Source organism: Oryzias melastigma, linkage group LG15 (genome assembly GCF_002922805.2).
Source record: "Oryzias melastigma strain HK-1 linkage group LG15, ASM292280v2, whole genome shotgun sequence".
Classification (NCBI taxonomy): Eukaryota; Metazoa; Chordata; class Actinopteri; order Beloniformes; family Adrianichthyidae; genus Oryzias; species Oryzias melastigma.
The window spans coordinates 24522564-24549396 of NC_050526.1; the positions used below are offsets into that span (position 1 = coordinate 24522564).

At 35.6% G+C, this 26833-nt stretch overlaps 2 protein-coding genes across 3 annotated transcripts in view; one reads left to right on the forward strand and one right to left on the reverse strand.

Annotated features, from left to right (window-relative positions):
- Positions 1-6404, forward strand: part of LOC112161827 (collagen alpha-1(XIX) chain) — a 48376-nt gene extending 41972 nt beyond the window's left edge. The window contains exon 36 of the mRNA XM_024297296.2: positions 4625-6404. Coding sequence (XP_024153064.2) covers positions 4625-4725 — 101 coding nt within the window. The 3' untranslated portion in view covers positions 4726-6404. The remainder of the gene's footprint in view (positions 1-4624) is intronic.
- Positions 6405-10250: 3846 nt separating this feature from the next.
- On the reverse strand, positions 10251-26300 carry LOC112161829 (collagen alpha-1(IX) chain). Of its 2 annotated transcripts, XM_024297299.2 has the most exons (32): positions 25498-26300; positions 25039-25083; positions 24920-24955; positions 24761-24823; positions 23875-23928; positions 23503-23538; positions 23354-23377; positions 23206-23259; positions 22524-22577; positions 22289-22321; positions 22141-22197; positions 21991-22044; positions 20768-20821; positions 20603-20656; positions 20403-20456; positions 20266-20319; positions 20129-20182; positions 19983-20036; positions 19854-19907; positions 17953-17997; positions 17823-17876; positions 17685-17738; positions 17538-17591; positions 16849-16920; positions 16638-16673; positions 16492-16536; positions 16167-16199; positions 15924-16070; positions 13623-13677; positions 12672-12860; positions 12480-12557; positions 10959-11155 (listed from the first exon to the last, which is right to left on the reverse strand). In XM_024297299.2, exons 1-32 carry the CDS (start codon positions 25717-25719, stop codon positions 10959-10961), a joined length of 2169 nt encoding a protein of 722 aa, XP_024153067.2. In that variant the 5' UTR covers positions 25720-26300. The 2 variants fall into 2 exon arrangements, with proteins under 2 accessions (XP_036071543.1, XP_024153067.2); XM_036215650.1 differs by having other exon boundaries at positions 10251-11155; positions 17538-17738.
- Between the last annotated feature and the right edge of the window lie 533 nt (positions 26301-26833).

Sequence of the window (26833 nt, forward strand, 5' to 3'; positions counted from 1 at the left end):
TGAGTTTGGGAATTTTGAGTCCAGTGACTCTAAGTTCAGGTTCGAACTCTAAATTTGTTGAACCTGCTTCTTGAAACGGGCCCCAGTAACATAATAGCAAAATTACCTTTGGTCAACTTGTTATCTGTTGCTTTGTTTTTGTTTTGTCCATATTTCCTGGAAAGCTCAGCACATCACATCAACCTTTCTTCTTTTGACAATGACATTTTGGTAATTAAAGTGTCACATCTGATAATTTTTATAGTAACTAAACACCAGTGAGGCTGGTGCAAAGATATGCTGTTTATTTTCCTCATATCTTGTCAAGCCTGTTTTAGTTTTCCTTTGCTCCCCCTAGTGGCTGAATTGCACATTGCGCCCATTTCTTTACAATAACCGTAACTCGCCACAGCATTGGGCTAGAAACTTGCTTTTTTTTTTTAAACATCCTTATATTTTTTTCTCTTTACAACTAGGCCGGATTAAACCATTTGGCGGGCCGTATCTGGCCCGTGGGTCATACGTTTGACACACCTAGTTTATGTAAACACACACGTGCGTTTCAGACTGCAATCAAAATTCTCTTGTTCACGTGTTTCAAGTTTTTAAGTCAGTTTTAAGGCCCTGCGTACAAAACACACCACAGCTGGACTCACGCTGAAAGTTAAACCAGTTGACCAATCAGGGACTTGGATTTGATCAAAATACGGAAGTGCCTACCATTTAAAAATCTATCAGGAAGGAGAAATTTATAATTGTAGCTTGTCCCCAGCTGGAATGACCCCAATGCTTCCATGAAAAAAAAGTGAAAGAAAATACCTGGAGCAAAATTTGCAATACCTTGCCTATTCGCACCCAGCCTAAACCAACACGGTATTGTGACAGTCCAGTAATAAACTAAAACCCTGCTCAGGAACCCATGTTTAGTGCATTCTTGAACCTGCCACACGGTGTGTATGAAGTATTATGCTTGTTTAAATAGTCTGCTTAAAAATCTTTGTTTTTATTTTTGATCATTTTTATTGAAATTCAGTAGAAATTTCAAAATGTACACAGTTTTGTTAGGAGATGATTGTGACTATCAATAAAACACTTGCTTGAAAAGGTTGAGAATTTTTTTATGCACATAATTTTAATATTTTTTGAGAAAAAAGTCAGTTTAAAATATACTGCATGTTGAATCTTGAAAACAGGAACTCAAGGTAGCAAATTTCACCATGGAGAATTTGTTTGTGACTTAGTTTGTTTTTTATTCACAAAAATAATTGGAAAGATTTTATATTTTCCATTTGACAGCATTTACTTTATTCTAATTGACTCTAACAACAGAAATTCTTGAAGTCCCTTTAATTATTGTAACCTCAAGTGGTGTTGACAATGATCTGTAGAGAAAGTTGGAGATGCCATTAGCTCGAGTTAATGATAAACAAATGAATTTGTTTTCACAAAAGAGGGCATCTTGTTATTTCCAGATGATGGGGCAATTAAACCTGTGATTTGAAGATAATGACCTTAAAACAAAGTTTTGAAAAACCTTTTTCATGGTTTCTGTGCAACTGGTTTCATTTTGAAAAATAAAAAGAATTGGTTTAGCTGACAGTTATGGAGAAAGCTTGAAGCCATACTTTGTTTTTGAGGCAAAACCATGTCCGTCCATTAGAAAAACTGTAAGATTTTACTAATATTGCATTAGCAATGATAGAAATACCACATAGCAAAGTAATATTTTACATTAAATTAAAATGTTATGCTATAGATCAGCTGTTAAAGGCGCTACTAGGTGAAATAGTAATTTTTTATTTACTTAATGCTGTTTACTGCCCAAATTCCAAGTGTTTAAAGTAGAAAGACCATAAGGCATACATAATAAATAAAAAAAAATCCACAAAAAATGAATTCTTTCAGCTGATCTTGCAGTTTGACTTTAACTAGTTTTAAATCAGTGAATTGAATTTTATTTTTCTTTATTCCTGATAATATTATAGGTCCTTTTGTAGTTTAAGAAACTCTGTAACCAAACTTTAACTTGCTTTTTATTATTTTTCTGTTTAATGTTTCATGTTTGTCTTTTATGTTGTTTACCAGACTTATTTTTTCTTGTTTCCGGCTGTCATTTTGTATTGTCATCTTGTCTTCATTTTATCAGTTGTCAACTTGTTCTATCACAAATACTAAATTTGCAGATTATGTGCCACTTAAAAGGATTGTTTTCTATTTATGTAGTTGTTCTTATTGAAAGTAACTCAAACTTTTTCACATTTAGAAAAACAACATTTAACCTTATTGTCCATCAAACGCCCATCAAGCTCACTTTTTCATGTCATTTTTGAGTTCTGGTCTTCTTGAATTCAAGGAGAAGAAAATGATAGAAACAATAAAATATAAAAGCATTTAAAAACATTAGCATAAATGTCATAAAATGATTCTAAATATAGCTTCTACTATTCAGAGTGTGTCAACAAATCACTTTTCTACCTTTTTTTGTTTATCAGACTTATTTTTTTGTGTTTCCGCCTGTCATTTTCTCCCACATTGTCATCTTGTCTTCATTTTATCAGTTGTCAGTTAACTTATTCTATCACAAATACTACATTTTCAGAATAAGTGCCACATAAACTGATTAACATTCTACTTATATAGTTGATTTTTTGAAAGTAAATCAAACTCTTCTCATTTAGAAGCACAACATTTAACCTTTTTTATCACAAATGAAGCTGCAAAGTTTCTTTATCCTTTACTGTGCATAAAACAGAAAAGTACTGTAAAACATCAAATAAAAATCCCTCGTTATTGTTGTCCTGAACAAAAGTATCAAACCATGATGTCAGCATGTCTTGTGGTGTGGTGAGAATTGGGATTATTTTACCGTCTTCCAGCCTGCCAAAGCAGAAGTTCATTACTGAACCTGAAGTCTCTCAAATTATCTGTGAATAATGCATGTGTGGGGCAAAAGAACGTTGGCTGTAGCTCCTCTGGAGAGGATAAATCACAGCTGTTGAAAGACATCATCTCTAGAAGTGCATAGTTATGGGAAGCACCTGCGGCATTACTGGTGGGGGTGAGACTTAAGCTGAAGCCACATCTTACAGACGAGTCTGAAAGCACTTGAACAAACTGTTATGAATGCAGGTCCACAGCCCTTCTGCTCTCTCTGCTCTTAGATTTACAAGTCCCTGTAGCTTACAACAGTAGATAATTTTTACAAGATAAAGTTCCCTTCACTTGGCCGTGATAATGAAAGATGGCTGGTATCCTTGGTATCTACACAGAGCAGGCCCCCCTTTGGATTATTGAGAACAGGGAAAAATGATTTGCACACAAGAGATTTATGCAAATCTGCTTTATCAGTTCAGTTCAAATGTTAACGAGTAAAAATCCAGGTGGTGGGCTGCAGCTGTAGAGGATGTTTTTAACACTACAGCTGGAACAAGCTCTGTTAATAACAGTAATAAACAACTTGTGTGAGCACACCCAGTGTTCATCTGTTATCTTTACCCTAATCTCAGTAGTATTTTTACTTCTAGCTACTTCCGCTTTAACGAAGTGGAAAATAAAAAGCATCCCTGATGATTGTTATCTGCAGCTTTCCACTCAAACGGTTGACAACAAAGTACAGCTTATGTATGAGCAGGTAAGCAATAGGTGGCGGTGATTGAAGGGGACAAGCTGCATTTTTTTCCCCCAAAGGTAAAGAGACAACAGTTTAAAAGTGTACTGGTCTTTGTGGAGCTTTTGTTGCTCTGACTGATGCAACGGATACTTATTTGACACTCGATGGAAAAGAGCGCGTTATCACTGGGTGACAGGTCTGATGAACGCTATGTAAGAGACCACAAAGCAAAATGGACTGCTTTGCCACTTTAACAAGCTGTTGCTAGGTAACAGGAGATATTAAAGTCTCATCTGCCATGATGACCACAACATATGTGAACATGAAGAAACATGGATGCTCTGCTCTCATCTTATTGACAAAAGAGTGAAAAAATCATTTTATGGATTTGTTTTATTGATTAGTACTTTAAATACTTTTCTATTTAAATTTGTTTGACTAAAAAGTAATTTCCTTTTAAGAATACTCAGTTAAAAAAGGGAAAATTGAGAGTCTACATTTTCTTTAAATTCTTAAATATATATATATAATTAAGTAATTTGAACTTTTAATAGTTGAGTTTTTAATTAATTTATAATTGAAATTTTAAATAATAATTCAACATGTTTTCCTTCTTAGACATGAATATAAATTTAAATATTGTAATACTGAGTGTCATTATGTTTGCATTTATGTGTGTGTCTCTCTGTCTATGAAGTGATGCTTTAATTAAAGTTTTATCGTTTTTTTTTTTTTTAATTTTATCTATTTATTTTGATTTTCCTCCTTGAAAATGAGATGTTTCATCTTTAGGGTCCAATACTTTTTTAAATGTACCTGGAGAAAAAAGAACTAATGAAATACCTTAATTATTATTTAACATTAATAATAAAGTTAAATAAGTATTTTATTTATAAAAAAACACACGTAGTTTAAGAATATATACATAAAAAGTGAAAAATTACCCACAAACCATCAAAAAGTAGAGGAAAAGTTATGTAAAAGAATGTATTTTTTTAACTTTTTAATTGGTAAAGGTGAATTAATGTCTTCCAGGCCTGCCTGGCTTCCCCTCTCAGGGCCCTCCCGGCTCTCCAGGGCCCAGCGGACCTCCAGGGACATGTAAGCCCAGTGACTGTCTGCCTCCCTTCTCTTAAGTGTAGCAGAGACTCAGATAAGCTGATCTGAGGGCAGCTCTCAGCTCCTCGTTGCATCTCCAGAGCAGCAAAAGAATGAGCTCGCTGCACCTGACAACTTCCTCAGCGCAACCATTTTTTTTTTTCGGACAAACCCACAGCTGACCTCTTTTGTTCACTTCTTGACAACGTTTGGATGCCGTTGGGGTTTCGTTTTTTGCGGAATTGCTGTTGTGCTTTGTCTTGAATGCTGGTGAAAACCTTTTGCAATGCTGTACTTTAGAAGTTATTGCTTGTTTTCACAACCCCTACTGTGATGTGATGCATTCCTTGTCAACTCTGAACATCGCAAGACCATGAAATGACTTTATTTTGTTCAGTTCAGACCTGTCTGATAACAAAATCTTAATTATTATGCGTTTGCCTTTCTAATGGGCATGTCTATAAATCCATCTAATATTCAGATAAGCTGCTGAGCTGGCAGAAGGTCGTCATCTCATGTTTCTGTAGGTGTGTTTGTGTGTTTGCAAGTGTGTGAGAGACAAAAAAAAGAGAATAAGCTGAGTTAATGTACTTGTTCTTGTGTAGGTTTGAAAAAAATAACTCATTTATGAAACCTTATCTTATGCAACCAAAGTGCAACCAATGTGTCCAATGTAGATGCTATTTATTTTCACTGTGTTCCACAAGAATGTATATCAGATTGTAATTATTTTAAATGTAGCATGGATATTCAAGTAACAATATTACTAGGAAGTCGATTAAAACCTGTTTGGATTGCTTATAATGCAGGGCTTTTTTTAATCTTTCTATTGTGAGTCATGTATTTTTTGGGGAAAAAAGGGAAAAAAATGAAAAAAAGTTGCATTTGCTGCAGATGTCTTCCCATTTTCTGTAAGTCATATGCGTGATTGAGGACCGATGGAGTTTGCCAAGACAAATTTGAACTGAAATCCAGCAAACAATACACTGATGCAGCTTCAAACTGTTGCAGTTTTTTATGGGTAAACTTTTATTTTGAAAAGATTGTTTTACTGTTACCTTAACTCATTGGAGGACCGACTTCTTAAGAAAGCTCTTAATAATCATGTAAAGGTTCTCATATCACCAGCTGTACCATCCTGCACATGCTCAGTGCATTTGCTTCTAATTAACATATAGTTGTAGAATTAAATGATGGTATTTATGATGATTTCTTTGATGTATCTGTATATTTTTGATTTCAAACAAGGTAAGGAAATCAGACATTATTAGGCTTTTGTTTTGTGCTTCTGAATGTACTTGAACATTTTTTGTTCACTAACAACTTATCAGTAGATTGTTGTTTGTTTTTTGTGGGGGTATTTTAAACTGGAGTTTTGATTTATTCACTTTCTGTAAAATTTTTTAAGATGTTAAGTGCTTATTTAGGATGATTTGGAGTTGACTGAAGCCCATCATTATAGGCATTTTCTATCAAGAAAGATGGATATTTGACTAAATTTAAAATCCCACTCTGATCATTTTTGGATCTATTTTCAAACTGTTCTCTTTTTGTCATGATTGTTTAATCCTGAGAGCTCTCTGCTTACACACTCTCGTGCTAGCTTACAACCCCTCAAACCCTCAAGCTAACATTAGCCGTGTCACAAAAATGACAAGCTAATTCGAAGCTATCATATTTTTTTATGTCACAAATAAGCTCTTTTTTTCAAACAGCATTTTTCTGTCTGTTCCTGATTCACGATTAAAGAACAAATGATCAGAAATGCAATTATGAGCTTAATTTTCTTCTTCTATCATCAGAAAAATGCCATAAAAACTTGTTTAAAACAACAAAAACAAGATTTTCATCAGAGTGGGTCTTTAATATCTGGAAAATAAGCTTTCAAAAAGCACTACTAAAAAAAGGAAAAACAAAATTTAATGATGCCCATGTTGTAGATTTCAATTATTCCCCCTATTGGCACAGATTCAAGTCTAAATATGCACTCATTCAGCAGAAGGTTTTGCTTTCTAATGAAGCTAAAAGTGAATACATAGAAAAATAAAATTCTCTAGCCAGCACTAAAAATCTTTTCTTTATTTGACCTTATATTAAGCTATTTTAAGCTACACTTTGGTGTATAAAGATTTTTTTCCTCTTTTTTTAGTGTTTACAAACAGTGCTGTCATTGAAAACTGCCCTCTGTCTGTGCTTCATTCTTAAAAATCTTTCTTTTAACTTTTCTCAGCATACCATCTTGATTTTTATGTGTGCTAAATTGCATCAGTGTCAGCCTAATTTTAGAACTGAATGCATGCCTGACTTCATTTGTGAGCACAAGGAGCCCCCTGCTGGACTTTTTTTTTTCTTTTGCTCTATTGGTCACCTTTCCTTGTACATTTTCTGTTGTTTAAGCGTCCTGATTTTTATATTTATTTCCCTACCTTCCAGTCAGAGACAGTTTTGCTGATTTTGATGAGAGCTAAATGAGACAGAACCAGGAGAGTCGTGTAATCCAAACTTTTTGGGTTTCTGTTGAGAGCATGCATAGCTTGGATTTATGTTACCATGCAGCAGTTTGAGTCCTTCATCTAACTAAGCATTATGATACTGATGCATCCACTCTTTTCTATAAACTTTGGATTTATTCAAGTTTAGTTTCTGCTTTTATCCAATCATGCTGAGTAGAAAATGTCAGCTATAGGAGGAAACTGAAAGGAGGCATTTTAAAAAATGCATTTAAAGACAAACACAGCAAAACTCACTTAAATAACTGTAGCTTTCATGCTTCCATATATTTATAATGCTTGTGTTTCACAATAATGTAAGTTGATCTTGGTGCCATGTGTAATCTAATCTTGTAAGTGAGCTTGTAATGAGGGGAAATATGGATCAGCCTCTCAGCACGCCCCCTCGGATTAAAAATGCCTGCCTGCTGCTTTCACAGAAACTAGTCTTTGCTCCCGTATAAACTCACGCAGCGCTGAATGACTTTAATCTTTGTTTTTGGAAGTCTTTCTTTGGTTGAATATCTACCTCACTCTTGGTTTACCGCATGTGTACGTGATTAGAAAGCATAAAAAGAAATGGGGAAAAAAAGAAGCCTAAACAACTGTTGCCTTGGAAAATGGAAAAAAAAACCTCCTAGATACAGAACCTTTACTACAGTCCTGAATGTTGATGCCAGTGGGAGTCGGATCCCTGACTGATGAAGACTACGGGCATCATTGTGCCTTTTTATCAGCTGTGTGTGATTATCAAGTATCAGAGGTTTTGTTTTTCTTTGATCTTTTATCTAGACTGATTCATGCTATCTGCCTTTCTGTGTGCAATAAATGTCATGCAGTGTGTTATTTTCTGTGCTGGATTTTGTTGGATTTTTCTGGGCTAACCCATCTAAGTTCATTTACAATAAATCTTTACATTATGACTCTGTCTATGCTCTTTTTGTTTGTATTAATTCTCAAAATGCGTTGTTGTTTGCGACACGTAAGTGTGAAACAACAAGATTGTAGAAACATAAGCTTTTTATTAATGTTTTCTATAATTTACTTTTTATCACTCTGGACCATCAGGCTGCAATGATACTGATCTTTTAAGTTCAGCTTTGACCCCAAACTACATTAAATATCAGTAAAAACTTTTTGTGTTTGAATTAATGAAAGATTAGGATTTTGTCAGACAGCATTTTGAGGAAATACATCTCCACATTTACCTGTAATGGGGTCGACTGAACAAAAGTGTCTTTCAATAACATTTTTGTGTGTTTGCTTGGGCCAATGAGATAAAATCTTCCCCTGGAAGTAGATGGAAAGCTGCTGGAAAAATGACGATTTACCTTTAATTGTTCAAGTTTTCTGGTGGTAAAATAAAGTAAAATAAACAATTGTCAGCATACAAACTTAGACCCTTGTCTGCGCAGTATTATCCAGTAATAATAATAAAAAAGTTTAGATGCTAAAATGGCTTGAAGATATTTCAACTAGAATAGAAATTATGAATCCGAGTACAGATATAATTGTGTTACTTTAAAAAATTGCATGAAATAGGTGCATTCTTGTTGCCAATTAGGCTCATGCTTAGGATGACCATAGATGAGTAAATCCCAAAGCCTAGACAGTAATTAATCTAGACCATATAGCATCACTCCAGGTGGAGAACGGGGCAGCGAACTGTCTAGAACAGGTGTAGGAAAACTTTTAGACTCATGGGCTACAAATGGTTCTAAAATTAGACAGGACCAGGACTAGATGCATGAAATGTTTTGGTAATTCTCCCTATAAGAGAAAGAAATAACATAGAATCTGGATGAAAAACATAATTTAATCTGGAAATCAAAATTAATAATAGTTTAAAACAGAAAATTTTTGAGTTTTTATTTCAAAATGTGTGTTTTTTGTTTTCACTTTAGTGCCAGTTTCACCTTTAGGTTGCAAAGAAAACCACAAACTCGGAGAAATGCTGTGTTTAAGTGCTGTTGGAATTATTGAAAAAAATGACGGTCCAAGTCAGATAACACTCATGAACACCGGAAAATCAACTAATCTTGACTGCAGATTAACTTTCTGCACCTAAAAAGAGGAAAATAAACCATTATTTAGAATTATTAACATAAATAATTCCAGTTTGGTGAGCCAGATTAAAAAGTTTAACATGGCCGTAGTTTTCCCACCCCTGTTCTAAACTAGAGACGAAAATGAATGTTGTGTATTGGAAGTATGTGATACTCACCTGTGGATTCAGCATCAGAAGATGGAGCAGTCTAAAACGGAGAAGCAACAGTCAGATCTGGTAAAGAGCTCCAGCTAGACTAAAATGAGGCTCCAAATGAAGAGTTGCAAACACTAGAACAGCAGTGATTGCAATTTCTAAGCAATAAAAGATACACCTGGATGAGCAAGATATTTTCCAGTTATTACACACTAATGAACAAAGACAGAACCAAATCACCTGCTATTGTACCGCTGACAACCTCAAATCCGAAAACTAAAGAACACAGGAATCTACATTAAGGAACCAAGAAAAATGGAGAACTATCAAAGAAATCCACATACTTTAAAAAATTAAGACAAACAGCACAGAAAAGAAACAGGAAACACTCATAGAACCGAGCTAGGTGAGAACATCACTATTCTCTCACTATGCAGTCCTGTGATGTGAACTGTGATATTAAATATGAATTTGTGATTCAGACAATTACAATAAAAAATAGGGAAGGATTTCCAATTATATGCTTATATGAAAAGATGTTTTTATTTAAAAAATAAATAAATAAAAGTAGAAAATTGGTGTGTATGTCTCAAAATTCATCAGGTTTTTGATATTAATGTTAAGCTGTTCCATCTTATGACTTCAGAACAGAAGAAAAAAATAAATAATTTTTTATTCAGCATCAATTTAGCAGCTCTCTGGATTTTACTTAGTATTTGAAAATTCATTCCAGCAATTGTAACTCATTATCAAGTGTAAAAAATCAGATTTTTTAAAGAAAATGTTGCTTTTCATTTTAATTTAATTAAATAAACATGCTCATGAGGGTGCAGAATAGATTAAATCCCTTTTATTTGTCATTCTTTTGGCATTTTTTTTTTTTTGTTCTTTCATGCCTCATTCCCACATGCACAGTTCCCCTTTGTTTTCATTCTGTACAAGGAGACAAAATCTTACATCGTTTCATTTTTTTTAGGAAATAAAATTTACTGCATTTCACACATTTTTACAGATTTACAACAGACACTAAAGAGACAGCCTCTAACACATATTTAAACCAGCAAGAGCCTTCAAAGTGGAAATGCAGGGTTGGTGAGGCAGCAAGACATGTAGAAATACACTTTTGTGGGTTTTTTTCAGATTCAAATTTTGAACATAATCACAGAAAATGAAGGATTTCCTCGTTCAAAGTATTTCTCGTTTGACTTCAATCTTTATTTAGAACCTTCCTGAGTGAAATTTTATTTAAGAAAATACAGGAAATGGAGAATATCATAAGAAAAACTCAGATCTCCTTTTTCATTTCAGGAAGCAAATTCTCACTTACTGTATCAAAATATTTCTCAAAACAAAAATGACAGCAAAAAAGCTTTCCAATTCAACAAATAATCCAGAATCTTTGAGTGTTCACAGCTTAAAGATGCTGGTTCCCTTTGAGAAAGATGTTGTTGCCATTAAACAAGCTCTCATGAAGAGGTTAATGTATCAAAGTCGCCACACCGACTGCAGACCCGGGGAGAAAATCGTGACAAATGTGTTTTCAGAGGAAATAGTCTTTTTGTCTCTTCCAGAGTGTCTCTTAGTTTCCCGCAGGTCCTTTCACATCCAGAGACTGCTGCATAGCCCCAGCCTGGAGGTTGCAGGCTGATGGGTCACAGTAACCATTCAGACCAGCGGAACCAGGAGGTCCGGGTACGCCAGGCTGTCCGGGAACACCAGGAGGTCCTCTTTGCCCATCCCGACCATCCTGACCATACCCAGCTTTGCCTGGCTCTCCTGTAATGAGATTTAAAAACACATTTTATTTTTTTTTACATTTGAATCCAGCTCTGAAAGTTATTTTTGTTATTTGTTTGATGCTTAAATTATTATTTAAATCCAGAGAGGGAATTTGGTGGATAAAAATTGTATTATTTATGATTGATAATATATATTTAGACTTAATAGCACCACTACACTACTTTTCCTGTGGCTACTACTGATTCATTTCTGCATATCTGTTTTTGGCTGAAGTTTGGAGAATATTTGATATATCACAACTTTAATGTTTTCACTTTACCTGCAGTGCTTTCAATTACTTGCTTTTTCCTTCAATATTAGCAACAAGTTCTTAACTCATTACCCTAATCAGAATGCATTTTTTGTCGTCATAAAATACTATATTATTAATTACAAAGAGAGAGCAGCTGCAAGAAATGCCTAAGAAAACATTTTTTCACACTAAATAAAACGAGAACTATGTTTTACAAGAAAGATGTAACCTTTGACCTTTAAGCATAGTCTAGTATGAGTGTGCGCACGCCTGGATCAATGCATGGGTGCCCCTCTGCCACATCCACCACCCACCCATTGTACTTTACACACTGTGTTGTGCTTTTGCTTCTGTATTAAAATAGTGTTTTTACTCTCGTGCACATGGGTCAAAATCAAAGCCTTGTAGCCAGATCTGGCCTTCCAGATCATTTTATTTTAATATTATTAACCGTTGTTAATAACCTTGCACTGGTGGCATACAACCTGGATATATTTTATGGAGATCAAATTTTTTGGTGTTATTTATAAGTGTAATTTTTCATATAAAATGACATAAAAGTAAAGAAATGTGAGTGTTTTTTTTTTTTTTTAACGCTCACTTTATATCTAACTTGTATAATTTTGATCAAATATGCGTTTATGGAGAGCAAAATATTGAAAGTTATTTAAGGTTTAAATTGATTTATTCTGGATTAATATTTCTACCTGTTTTTATTTAGTTATGTTAAAGTAGTTACGGTTTGAACGTTTTTAAAAAACAGTTTTAGTGTGTTCAATAAATGTTTTTTTTTTTTTTCTGTTCAGAATGCAAACTAAGGTGTGTTTTAGATTTGGCCCCCTGTTGAAATGAGTTTGACACCCCTGATCTAGTGTCTACACATTGTTTACTATGTAAAATGAAACTTTTTTTTGCCACTAATAACCTTACCCTCCCTCTGTGACCCATCCACACCCACATTAAGACAAATTAGAGAACCTTGAACCCTGATTAAACATCTTTGTCTTGTATTACTGACTTAGCAAATTTGCAGATTGTCCTGAAAAAAAAACCCCAAAAAGTACTCACCAGGAAGTCCAGGAGGTCCTGGTTGGCCTTTAGGCCCTCGCACAGTGGGTCCTCTGGCCCCTCTGTCCCCTATGTCACCTTAAACATAATTTCATTTTCAAGATATTTCTCACAAATTAAAAAAAGTGTATTTTTGTTAATGTCTAGATCCACCACTTTACCTCTGAGGGCGAATACATTAGTGTTAAGTACCTTTGGGTCCTTTAAGACCCATCTGTCCTGGTGGGCCTTTAAGTCCCGGAAGCCCTCTCGCTCCAGCGTGTCCGGGAAAGCCGTTGTCTCCTGCGGGCCCAGGAGGCCCCGGAGGTCCAGGTTTTCCAGGTAAACCGGCAGCTCCCGATTCTGGCCTCCTTAAACTAGCAGCTAACTGAGCCAGCTGTTCTGTTAACAGAAAAAAAACATGCAAAACTAAGAATTCTTGGTCTAGAAAAATGTCTTGGAATCCTGCAGAGATCATGCAAGTTCAGGAGGAAGTCATGAGAACTGCATTTGACTAGGGGGAAACTGAGGTCACGCTCTCTCCTGTCTCCCTTCTTTCAAATTCCTGCTTTTAAACAGAGCAAACTGGTGGAAACACTCTATTTTGAAGAAGGGATGACACAAAAAGGAATGTTACAACATTTTATAATAATCTCCTGTGGTTCACTGATGTTTTGTCCTCCACACTGGATTCCAGCAGTCTAACTCTTGACAGAATCCATGTTGTGGCTGTTTCATCGCTCTTTTTTTAGAATTTTCTTCTTTCCAGAGAGTATCTTCGCTCCGAGCACTGAAGTACAGGTCCGCTGGAGGTGAAATTAATTTTTCAGCACGTCAGGTATAAAAAAGTCATGAGAGTAGGAGATGAGTTGTGGGGATGTAAGAGCAGAAGACTGGAGAGAACAGATGTTGTGACTTTAGCGGAATATTTCTGAGGCTCTTTCATCCATCACATGAACAAGGGCTGAAGCTTATTTCATGTTTTGGTTTTCAGGCCCAACCTTTTTGAACCTGAAAGTACCCGCCAACCACATAGATCAATGAAACAATGCAAGGGCAGCTCTGTGTGTTGTTGTGTAATGAGCCACTCTGGGAAACATTGGAAGTTTAAAAAGGGGGCTCAATTGGAGTGACAAATGGGGTCAAAACCTCTTCTTCTCTTACCTTGCATGACTCGCATGCAGACTTGTTTGATGTGCTGATCACTTGGTTCTTTACCCTGTGAAGAAAAAATACAACTTTTACAGCCTCTGGAATCAAGTTTCAATTTAATTATAACCAACTACATACATTTTTACATATTTTTATGTAGACAAACTGAAGAACCAACCAGTTGGGGTGGGGGGCAAAACTGTGAATTTGAGTATTGATCCGATTTCAAGTAATTCCAGGGATAATATCGCCGATATCGATACCAATACTAATACTTTTCCCTTGAAATGTTGTGATCATAGAATAATTTTGGAAGTACACAATTGTTTTGTGTATTAAGTGTATAATAAAATACAGGTCGGAGACTTTAGGCAAATAAAAAATAGTTAACAGATAACAACTATCTTAACTATGCTGTTTACATAGATAGACCGTATCCAGATTGAGCAGTTTTTTGCTCAAATTCTGCATTTTTTTTTCCTTCAATCTGGCAACACTGCAGACAGCTAAATACAGGGCTTGCATGAACACCATGAGTAAATTCAAGTGTTTTACTGTACCTATTTTCTTTGTAATGGGTTGCTATGAAAGTATCAATCTCATCATGCTAGTATCGATGCTTCACCTTGATATTGATACTATGGATACACAGATCAATATGCCAACGCCTACCAGCCAGTCAGACTTTATTTTTTTTTAAATCAAAATATAAGTTTAAGTTTTGTGATTAACGAAAGTGAGTCAGAAATAAAAGTTTCACTAAAGCATGACACTAGCTGGAGCTTTTATATAATTTAGCTATAATCTAATTTTCTGTGGTATTTGTAGTTCATCACCTTCAGGGCTTGTTTGACAGAAAAAATAGCCACTGCCAATTTATGTATTTTTAAATTAAAAAAAACATTCTTAGAAAACTTGTTGATGTCTATCTAATGTTCATTCTATGAATAAGGCTGAAGCGGATGGAAACAGCACACAAGCAATCAAAAGAATGTCCAAGAATGTTTTAAAAAGAATTCCAGCAATTTTTTATTTGGGCTTTTCCAAATTGTCTCAACATTTGCATGAATTCCCTTTATAAGTTTGGATCACTGTAGTATTGTTTGGGTAACTTCATTTTTTTTTTTTTTTTTTTTTTTTTTTTTTTTTGCATTAGACATTTTTTTTAACTAGTTAAAGACCCACTCCAATGAAAATCACATTTTTGGCATTTTAAAAATTTTCTTGGGGAATTGTTCTGATAATGGAGGACATATGTACAGATTAAGCTTTAAATTGCATTTTTGAGTAGTTTTTGTTCATATTGTTGTGAACTATATACGTCTTTGTTTTCCTCGTCTGAGCTGGTATCTGTCTCCAAACTGTACTGATATAGCTCCAATCCAAGTGAGTCTAATTTCTCTCCATACAATACTGCTCGCAATTTTTATTGCACCAGTAATGTTAGGTTGGGGGTGTGCAGGGCTGTAAGCTAGCTGTAAGCAAATGTATGATGGGAAATGGGGGCAGGCTTACTCTGCACCAACCATTCTGCCTACAACTCTGAGGTGAATTTCTAACGAGCTACTGTTTATCCTAGAAAACAATGCAAATTTTAATCCTAATTATAATTAAAATATCACTTTCTGATCAAAAGATAATCCTGTGGGTCTTTAAAAGTTATTTTGAGTTTCAAAAAATCCATACCTGTCTTGATTTGTGTTAATGATCCCCACTATCAATTTTTCATCATCAGTTTCTCTGATTTGTCAATCTTTTATTGCACCTTTGCTTCTGTCATCCTTAAGCAAAAGTAGTCTATTAAGTGTATTAGAAGGATAGTCAATCTATTAAAAAAGATGTAGTGCAATTGAAGTTTACTTTTATATACTATGTTTATGTTGTAAACATCAAATGTTTTAGTATTGTGCAAAGTAGTATATTTACTATACTTATATTCAAGAATACCTAATAAAATAAACTTGTAATGATATAAGTTTAATCTTTTTATTAAAGTTTAACATTTCTGACATCGAGACCGATCTGCATTTTGGGCCCCTGTACACCAGTTCTGGGTAATTACAGTTTTCTATATAATATTGAGGTGTGCAAACAGATCATTTTTTACATGTAGGGTTATAGATTGTTCTTAATAATAAGATAATAAAAAAGAAAATTATTCAGAGCAGAATTGTAAATCAGAAATTTTCAAAAAGAGCTTAACATATGGGGGAGTTTTATATTTAAAGTTTCTTATTTTTGATTCATGTTTCTAGGAGATAGATAGTGTTCTGCCTTTCTTTACTTTCTTTTGTAAATCCTTCTTGGACCTACCGCCGGGCCCTGTGACCCTCTGACTCCACGTGGACCTCTGTTTCCTTGCATCCCACGGGGCCCCGCTGAGCCCGGAGGCCCTTCAATGCCAGGCTGACCCCGACTTCCCTCAGGACCTCTTTTTCCAGCCTCTCCAGGTACACCAGTCTACACAAAAGACAAGCAAACACAGAACCAGGTAGATTTTATCCAAGTCCACCACTTTATCAACAGGTTGGCCTAATGGGAGAATTGGTGACTTACCTCTCCTTTGGCTCCAGGTTCTCCTGGATCACCCTGTAAAGTATTCACAAAACCCAAATGATCAAAGCTGGTTTATTTTTCTAAAACATTTGTGCATTGACTTCTCCTGACTACCAGCAATGCAAGTTTGTCCTATGTAGAGGATATTTCTAACCCTGAATGAACCCCTTTGGCATCTACATATTACATTTGGAGCTTTTCAATGATGCCAAATGTGAAGGGGTGGAGCTCTGGGAATTTGTAGTTTTTTATGGATTTAATACAGTTTTTTACTCCATATTTTGTTTTCTCTGGTAGTCAGGAAGTTTTTTTGTTGTTAACTTACAACTTCGCCCTTTTCTCCTGGATTTCCCTCATCACCTTGTGCTCCCTGTGAAAACAGTCTGTTAACATTTCTTCACATTTCTCGTTGTAAAAGAGCAATATTTCACTAATGAGAGGAAATGGCTGTTTAATGACAGAAAATCCTACTTGATCTCCTTTAGGTCCGGATTCTCCTCGTTCTCCCTGTAAGCACCAATAAAGATTTGAAGAAGTCAAAAAAGGATCACAATGACATCCCAAAAATGTTTTTTTTATGTATTGTTGGTTATCATCAGCAAGAGCAGCTTTTATGTAATAATGATGTTTTTAAAGCTATAGATCAAGGATTCAAACATTTTTTGATCATATATTTTTGTACCCTTTCTCCTTTTGTCCCAGGAAGTCCAGGAGGACCTGGGAACCCAGGGAGACCAGGATCTCCTTTAGATCCCTGTAATATACAGCACAAAAATGTCCTGATGAGAAAAAGATAAGATAACCACTTCTGCAGTAACAATGTTAAAACTGTTCTACTAGCAGAACTCTATTCTAGATTTAAAGCTGAAATATGTATAGCTTTGCAGTTAGGAGCATGCACTGCTCGTTATTAACTTTTTTTCTTGAAGTCTCGCATTGCTTCTTATTCTCTCTGGCATGTTTGTGTGCACCATTCTGCCTTTGATCACTGGCTGAGTGTCTGAGGAATGCCAGCAGAACAGAGAGGCCTTTCAGTCTTCTGCTCAGTCTCCCCTTACAGTGAAAATAGAGCTTATGTGAGATCCAGCCTATTCTGTGAGACATTCCTGCAAAACAACAACCAGGACTTCAGACTTTGAGGTCTCCCTTTTTTCACTTTCTTTTATTCAAAACTTGTCAGATAATTATTTTACTTTAAGTGTTTTTCTTCATGTGGTGTGATTCTTGTGACATTTGCTTCACTGCAGGCAGGCGGTGTTTAGATTTTTTCTTTTCTTTTGAAGCACAAATGCAAAAACAAGCTATAGAAGGGAAAAAAACAGGACTATAAGGCCTGAATTGATGTTTTTCAGATTGTATTTTCAAACTCACTCTTGCTCCTGGCTTGCCAGCTGGACCAACAGGGCCTTGCTCTCCAATGTCCCCCTGTGTGGAAATGAAAAAAAGAAGAAAATGTCTTTTATATGTAAAAGAAAGGGCACAAAAAAAAGAAACAAGTGAAAAAAATAAAACACTCACAGGCTCACCGATGGGTCCGACGGGTCCCAATTCTCCTTGTTCTCCTCGCTCACCCTGCAGTGTGACAGTGAAAATCACTCAATGGCAGATTCTGGACCCACACTACTGATGTTTGAACGTTTCTCTGTTCGTACTTACAGTTTTTCCAGCTGAGCCCAGCTCTCCAGGGAGTCCTGGCAGACCTGCATCACCCTGAAAAACAATTATTAAACATGTATTTAAATTTTGAATTAAATTAATTGGGAAAAAAAACTGTCAAACAAATTACCTTCAGGCCACTCAAGCCTTTTGGTCCAGGAGCACCAGGCAAACCCTGAAAACAGCAGATAGGAATTCTTTATATTAATGCATATTTAGTTTAACCCCTTGATGCTTGAATGTATTCCTAGCAATAAAAGAAGTCAATTATGTTTTTTGTTTTTAAGTAGACACCAAACTAACCCATAAAAGAAAGTTATGTGGGACCATGTGGATCACAGTTTCCATTTATGTTGTTTTTTTGCTACACTGATGCCACTACACGGTTTTAGGGGTTAAGGCAGGAGTTTGCTGTCTTTAACAATAAAATAAACATTAGGTCCAGTTTCTGTTGACCAAAACCTTTTGAGAAAAACACTTTATATTTTTTTGGCCATTAAGCCATTCATTCATAAAATGTATCTTATAAATATTTAGAATATTTAAAATATGAAAGTGGAACATTTTCATTATTTTTATTTTATTTTGAAAGCAGCACATACGAGTTTCTTTCAAAATAAAATATGTCCTGTGTCAATTAAGATCCTCCTGCTGCAGCAGATTTCCTTTGTAATATTGAGAACTTTGTGTCTGAACAGCAACTAGACATAAAGTGAAAATATAAGTTTAACAATTGCTCTAATAATAAACCACTGACAATATATACAACTTTTTACATTTATTTTGCTCAGTTATCTAACACAATAAAGCTCTCGTTATTTCTTGATCTAGTGCCGGGGTCTGCACCCCGTGACTCTTTTATCCCTTCTTTGTGGCTCTTTACCTATAATAAAAATTGCTAACGTCTGAATATATAAAAGAGTAGTTAGTTAAGTTTTGTCCTTTCTGTTTACATGTTTAACATGTCTAACAACTAAGCTAAAAAAGTGATTTTATAGTCAGAAATTATGTGGAAAAGTTCTTAAAATATGTTATAATTTATAGTTACTCAAATAAAGTCTAATAATTTTTTATTTTTTATTTTTGGTAAATTACACTAAAGTGGTTAAAGTTTTGAACAAATGCACTTTGACCCTTGTCCTTCCCAAGCCATGTTTACATTAAAAGGGGTCATCTGGACCCCACAAGACAACGCACTGAACTTTCTTTTTTTTTTCCAAGTATTTTTTGTTTTCTCTGGTGTCAGACATGAAATCCTGTCCACCTTTGTCATGGGACAGAAAACACATCAGTATAAGGGTGGGGTCATCTGGACCCCATAAGATAAGAAGAGTTAAAATGACAGTCTTGGGTTTTTAAGTTAACTAAAGCTGCTGCAGCGGGAGGACCTTTATTGACACAGGGTGAGTTTTATTTTGAAAGTAACAAGTGTGCGTTGCTATCAAAAGTAAAATAAGTCACAACTGTCATAAACATATAGACACTGTTGTCATTCAACTAATGAAATATTTTAAAGTTACATTTATGTTTCATTGCCAAAAAAACATAAATATTGTGCATTTTTTTAAATAATTTAGTGGGACTTTGTGGTTCTCATTGGATTCTGGTCTGTAAGACACCAGACCAAATGGCTCTTTTAGTGTTAAAGTTGCAGATCCGTGATCTAATGTAATGTCAGCAGTGGTAAAGAAAAAAATAGGTACAAATGTAAGATCACTTCAGTTTAAAAATCTAAAAATAAATGATGAAACTTAACTAACAAGTCTATAATTTATTCAAATTATGTTTTTTCAAAAGCCAAAGAGCCACAATAGAGGGATCAGTAATTGCATCAATAGGAGTTAAACAATTTTACGGTCAGCTTTTAAAAAAAAAAAAAAAAAAGAAGAAGTTTCTCTTTTTGTAGGTCATTATCTTTCTCATACACATAGAAAAATGACTACAGTTGCATTCTTACTGCGCTGCACAGTTATCGTGCTCTCAATTGCATTATAAATTGTTTCCTAATGGGACTCTGAATATCTCACTTACTGGAAGCCCTTGAGGTCCAATTTCTCCCGGTACACCTGGCTTCCCAACACTTCCCTGCAGGGAATCAGATGGAGCTGAGCATTTTCGCTGTCACAACGTTGGCTTATGACTTCACCGCATCTGTTCTACCTTTCCTCCTGGCAACCCTGGAATACCTTCACGTCCGTCAACACCTGGCAAACCCTAGTCACAGGGAGGAGAGGGAACACAGTGTTGTTGAGTCAATGTTTTCCTCCGCAAGGACAATTAAGCGCCACCATTGATCAGGCACTCACAGGTTCTCCCTTTGGACCCGGCAACCCTGTGATTCCTCTTGGTCCTTGAACCCCCTAAACAGCAAACCATACTCGGTTATTATCGATGTTTTATCGCCTCTGGAGCTGTCTAACATCCATGTTGACAAGCCACTAACCGTTTCACCTTTAGGCCCAGGCTCACCCATCACGCCTCTTTGGCCGTGGTCCCCCTAAAATATTTCATTGATTCATGTATTTAATGAATTTTGTATATTTAATCACAAAGCTGTAATTCACTGAGGAACAAACTCACAATTGCCCCTGCCACTCCCTGAGGACCCGGATCTCCATCAGGTCCCCGAGCTCCCTGCCAAGCAGCATTGAGTATTAAACATTTGTATAAACTGATAATCTATGGCAATTATCATCATTACCAGAGTCAAACTGAAGTTGCATGAAATCTAAGCAGACAGATTAGACACTTTAGTTTTAAAAACCCATAAAAATAAGCACCAATTCTCCTTTGGGGCCCATCATGCCAGTGGAGCCGCGGATTCCCTGAGGTCCCTGAAATGGCAAACATGTCCAACAGGTGAGTTAGGGCAAAGAAAACAATAACCAGACAAAGATAAGAATCATTTTGTTATTTAAAAAAATTAACACAGTGTAACAGCTTACTGTTGGTCCTTGAGATCCAACTTCTCCTGGACTTCCCTGGTCTCCCTCTTCACCCTGAGGAAAGGAAACCAGAAAAATAAAATTCCTAAGATCCACTAATAATTGCAAAAGAAAACAATATTCAAAAATTAAATCTAACAATAAAATATAATTGATAAGAATGCATTTAGATTCAAGACTGACCAGCAAATGAACTGGATCTTATAGACTCCCTTCAGTCTGCAGGAAAATTCTAGTTGAATTAGAAATTAGTCTGTATCTCTGAAAAGGGTTAAATATTCACGTTTTAATGATTCAGACCAAAGGCAAAAAAAGAGGCCAAATAAATTAAATTTTTAACAGTTCTAAGATTTAAACTTAAAAACTTTATCATTGCTTCTTTTGTTTTGAGAAGAAAAAAAATACATTTCTTTCTGTTTTTTGTGTTCCAGTTGCTGTTTTAGTTAAAATTTGAGATGTAGGATTTGCTATCAATGCTCAAAAACTATTCCTTACTTAACAAGTGATTAATACTGAATCAAATTATACATTTAATCAGATGTTGAGCTTGTTAATCAAATTTTAATAAATGTGGTTACAGATTTTAAAATAACTTCATTAAAAACTATATATTTTCGCATGAAAAGTTCAGGAAAATAAATGCTATTAATAATTTTGGGAGGCTATTTCCAAAGTAAGCGTAACCCTTTTTTTATCTTGTAACCTCATCCCTAAGTACAATTTATTTTAAAAAAGAACATGGGGGACACAGTTCAGCCGAAATGCAAATGCATTTCCAGTTTGCTGAACTTCTGATTTGAAACTTAAGGTAGAAAAAAATGATGTTCCTGAAATAAAACTTTTAACAAAAAGGTATTTTTTTAAAAAAAAAATCCCACAGACAGAGAGCAGATTGACAGTAAATCATGTTCTGGCATGGGTTGATAAGACATGGGACCAGACTCATTTCCATTTATATGGTGCACAGACACATTACAGGGAGAGGATAGTTGTGCTTGGACATCATTTCAAATAAATCATTTTCACTACATGCTAAGAGTCAGAAGAATTACATGGGCTTCCATCGATTCTTCTTGAAGTACAACAGCATGGTAAAAATGTTGCTCCGAGATGCTCCTTTAATAGCCACATTTCTCCTGGTGTGGTTCCTTGTGACACCGTTAGACGGTAAGGTTATTTTTAAGAATCTAGGTCTTAATTTTGTGGAGGCTTTCTAAACAAACCTTGTGCCCCTGTTTCCCAGGTTCCCCAGCTTCACCCTTTACTCCCTTGTGGCCCTAAAAACATTAGGATAAAAAATGGTGTTTTATTAAAATAGGCTATTTGTTGAAAAGAAATTTACAGTAGCTTGTTAAAAAATATATTCTTTTCACCTTCATGCCAGGAAGACCAGGATGTCCAGGAGTGCCAGGTGGACAGGAGTTTGGACACTAAATAATAAAATTGGAGTCAATAATCAACCTTGCATTGTGTGTGATGAAAAAAAAGGAACAAAATCATGTTTTGTCTTAATAAACTTACAAGGTCAGCATTTCCGAGCATACCAGCAGCACCCTAAAGGAAAGAAATTATTTTAAAAAATGCACATTTTTGTTGTAGTTGCTTTCCTGTCAATGATTTGTTAACATTTCATGCCTTTTCTCAAGGATCTCATACATAAACGCTGAAACACACTCACGAACACAAGCAGAGAAATCACCTTGAATCGATTTTTTTTTTTTGTTTTTCTTAAGGCTCAGATAATTTTGTCACTTACTCTGGGTCCCACTGGCCCCCGGGGTCCCTGTGGCCCTCTCACTCCCATGGCCCCCTGTGGGGAACAACATAAATGTGTTATACCACATAAACTTGTATCCCCTCCTGCATGCAAAAAACATTCATAAAAAATTCCTCATATGTTTCATCATCAAATTAGTGCTCATTTTTAATCTTTTTACAGACCCTAAAGCGTGTGCAAATGACTGTAGCCCGTTACATTTTCATAACACACTTTTACTGACTTTCTTACTTAAAATCAAAAAACAATTTAATAAAGGTAATGAAAACAAAAACATCAAAGAGATTTATATATTAGATATATAGATTTATTTATTGTGGAAAATGTAATGCTAGTTGGTTTTCTTTTTTTAATGATTATTTAATTAATAATAAAACTGAAAAAGAATAAAATAAAATGATATGTAGGGTGGATAAATGCAAGTTGTTGGTTGTTTTTAAAGAATATTTGTGTTTCTTTAATTATAAACTAAAAAATAATATTATTAATAATAAAAATAGTTAGCAAACAACCTTCTTTGATTGCTTTTGTCAAGCTTGGACTCACAAATATATATATATATATATTTAAGAAAACTATGAAATTGTAAACTGTTCTTCTACTATCAAGCCATTTTCTAATTTTAAACACAAAAACAATAAATCATGCAGTGTGTACTAACAGGTGGGCCAACTTTTCCCACTTCACCTAGAAGTCCTGCAGGCCCTGGCGGTCCCTGTTGAGAGACACATTCCAACATTACCAAGGCAGGTGAGATAAATGTGCACATTTATTTGAACTTTTATGGATATCTTATGCAAATTACTCACAGGGGGTCCATCTGGTCCAACACCCTGATAAGATATTGATAGCATTATGATACATAAATTTTGTTAGGAAGAAGACAAAACATTAAAATAGATTTTCTGTATTGGTGGATGCAATTCTTGAACTGAAAGGTTAAAATGGTACAACTTACAGCTTCTCCACGAGGCCCAGATGCTCCAGGCTCGCCCTAAAGAGCACAGGTAAATGAGAGGTACTTAAACAGAAGTACCGCTGGATAAAAGAGGACTGTGAGCAACACAGACAGCGAGAATTAACATTCCTCCAGCACATCATAAGACTGAGCTTGGCACACTTGACCCAACAACATTTAGCCTAATGAGTACTGATGTAGAGGCTTCCTTCCCCCACAGGGATTATGCAGGAAACTTGCAGGATTACAACTCATTTGTCATGAGAAATTGGTTTCTGCATTACGACTTTCGTTGCCATGCCAAAAAAATGGATAGCAACCAGGTATCGTTTTCCCGGCAGTGTTTGAAGCAAAAGCTCATCAGTCACTCACTTTCTGTCCAGGAGGACCGTCAGGTCCAGGATCTCCAACTGGACCCGTCAAACCCTGAAGAGAAAGTACACCCAGTTTAAATCAATGCGTCATAACAGATTTTAAAACTATATATTTAAATCTAAACAACATATTTGGTTTGTTTATTGCAGAGTTATAGTATTTTTCTGCTTTACTAAAAACAAAACGGTCTGTCTCTGAATTCACCATCATGTTCAAACGTCTGTGTGCGGCTTAACAGGCACACACAAAAAAATCTCAGCCCAGAGTTGCAGGGCAAATCTTTCAAACTGTAGGTGAATCAGAGAGCTGCATTCCTGTCCGCTTCATTTGAAGCAAGTGTGCTGCAAGAAATCATTCCACACTAGCTTGAGGATTCTCAACAGGACACACCAACAGTGGCCCCTGCTGACAAAGCTCCTTTTGTTTTCAGACTGCTCTTAAGGTGTGCAGCAAAGACATTTGACCTTTTTAATTATGAGCAGGTCTTCGTTCACCTATAGGTGAGGCAAATTTACCTTTGGATTCTTTTGTCAGTCAGCATTCATAATACACTTACTTTGTGTTTCTCTAACCTGCCTTTAAGCTCTAGCTTAAAGGAGGAAGGAGGTAAAATTAATTACCCCCGTGCCCCCTGTTTGCCCTCCATGATTCGGGATTTGTTCATCCTGTTTAAAAAATTCCTAACATTTTTGCACTTATTTCCCCCAAGATTTTCCAGCTACTGCTTTAGCCCCTCTGCAAAAAAACTTGACGTGCAAACATGACCTGCGAGGTGGGAGGATCCTGCTCTCTGGCTCCACCCCCTTGTAAGGTTAAAGGTCGTAACAACTAACAATGCTCCAACCAGAATTTCTGCAAAATGTAAATAAATAAAGCAACTCACATCATTTCCAGGAATTCCAGGGATTCCTGATGAGCCGGGTTTCCCTGCATCCCCATCAGGCCCCTAAAAACAAAGGTTTTGCATACTGACAAATTCCCTGAAACCAATGACAATGATTAACCTCAGCTCATATCTGTTCTCATCACGTGTATCAATTACCTGTGGACCATCCTTCCCATCTTCTCCTCTTTCCCCCTGAAGCAAAACACAGGTTGTAAGAGGAGCAAACTGGGATTTTTGGCACTGAGTAAAACAAATAAAAAACTAAAGAGACTCACATTAATGCCGTCAATTCCCGGAACTCCAGGGGGGCCTGGGGGTCCCTAGTTTGTCAGTGTAGATAGAATTTTCAAATAATTAAAGGAAAAAAATATGTGTAGTTTAGTTCATATGAAACAACACTTTTACTGGAATGCAGAAATGCAGCTGATAAAGGGAGACAGCAGGTGCACAACCTCATATCATGTTACCAAAGGATGTGATTATGTCTGTGATGATTGAAATTGGTTACACTCTGCAAGTATTGCTTGTGGCTCAGATTAACGAGGTTCTGCAGTTTGACTTTAATAAAAACTCAAAAAAAGTAGCATTAAAACTTTTTATACACCTTTCTAATAATAAAATAGACCAGAAAATGCAACAATATGCTGTGTAACATTAGCTCTTTTTTCATTGACAGAGACTGAGCACATCTGACACATTAAACCACACAAAAAAAACAACACAACGTGACTTACTTGAGAGGAGCAAAGAAAGATGAGCTGCAAGAAAACTACAAGGAACAGCCCTTTAATTCCTGGGGCCCCTGCCATGATCTCCCCAGGAGTGAGAAAGGAAAAGTATCTGATCCTTTCTCTGGGATGGAAGGGAGACCCCTGAAAACCGACCCAAATGAACCGGCTGCAGCTGGCTACACCGGCAGAGGTCCCATAGCTGTAGAGCACCTCATGTATATTCATACAAATACATGAAGCTATTGGAGGGTTAGTGAGGGTCGCCGCGGGGAGGGGCCACACTGCAGACACCACCAATAGACAACGTCAGCGGGATTGTTTGACGGGCTGAACTCAGTAGGGGATTTTAACATTTATTATTGCTGAAAATTTAACTAACTATTACAAATAAAGAAAAAAAAATATTAATTATGTACCAAAATGTTAGTGATTTTTTTTAACAAAAAGAAACAATTAGCAAAAAAAAAAATAAGGAATAGAAAGAACAAAATTGCAAATTTAGTGTTTGAAAACAACTAATAATGAATTCAAATAACATTTTTAAGAAAAGGTAAAGGAGTGTCTTTATATTTAGTTGAAATGAGTACCTGTGTGTAAATTGCCTTTGCACCTCATCAAGCACAATTTGAAAATGTTTGTGGTGACAAAAAAAAATGATCCCATAAACTAAGGTCTTCTTTTCATAAGGACAGTAATTTATGAAAAAGCAACAAAAATAGCAAACTTTTGTGCAGTTCTGTTCAAATTCACAGTTTCATGGATGGATAGGCATCGTGAATTTAATTTAAATACATCCAGACAGACTCTTTGCGAAAGCGGAACCATCCGTTGTATAAAAGGTGACGTATCTGTTTATGGACAAACTTTTTTGGCAGCTCTTAGCTGCCTTAAAAGAGAAAATAAATTTGAAAGTGAACATTTTATAAAAGTTTTTTACGCCATTTGAGGAAAAAAAACACTTTTATAGCTCAGTTATTCTTATTTTTTCTCTCATATTCTAATTAAGGAAAAACATTAAAATGTATAGTTTATTATTTATTTCAAAAATATATATACTTTTGTTAAAATTTTCTGCTGTTCAGCACCATGGACAGGGTGAAAGGTGCTGTATCAGCTCCACCACTAGGTGTCAATGTTTACTTGTGCATTGTCATGGAAAAAAAAAAAAAATTTGGGATGAACTGCTCCAGGAGCTTCCACCAGTCTCTCCTCATGCCAGTTTGGCTGTGAGAAACTGGGGCATGGAGGGAAATCCTGAGAGAAGAAACACAAAGGCCAAGTTAAACTGTCAAGGAATTTGAAATCATTCATTTATTAGAAATCTAAGTTTACATGTTTT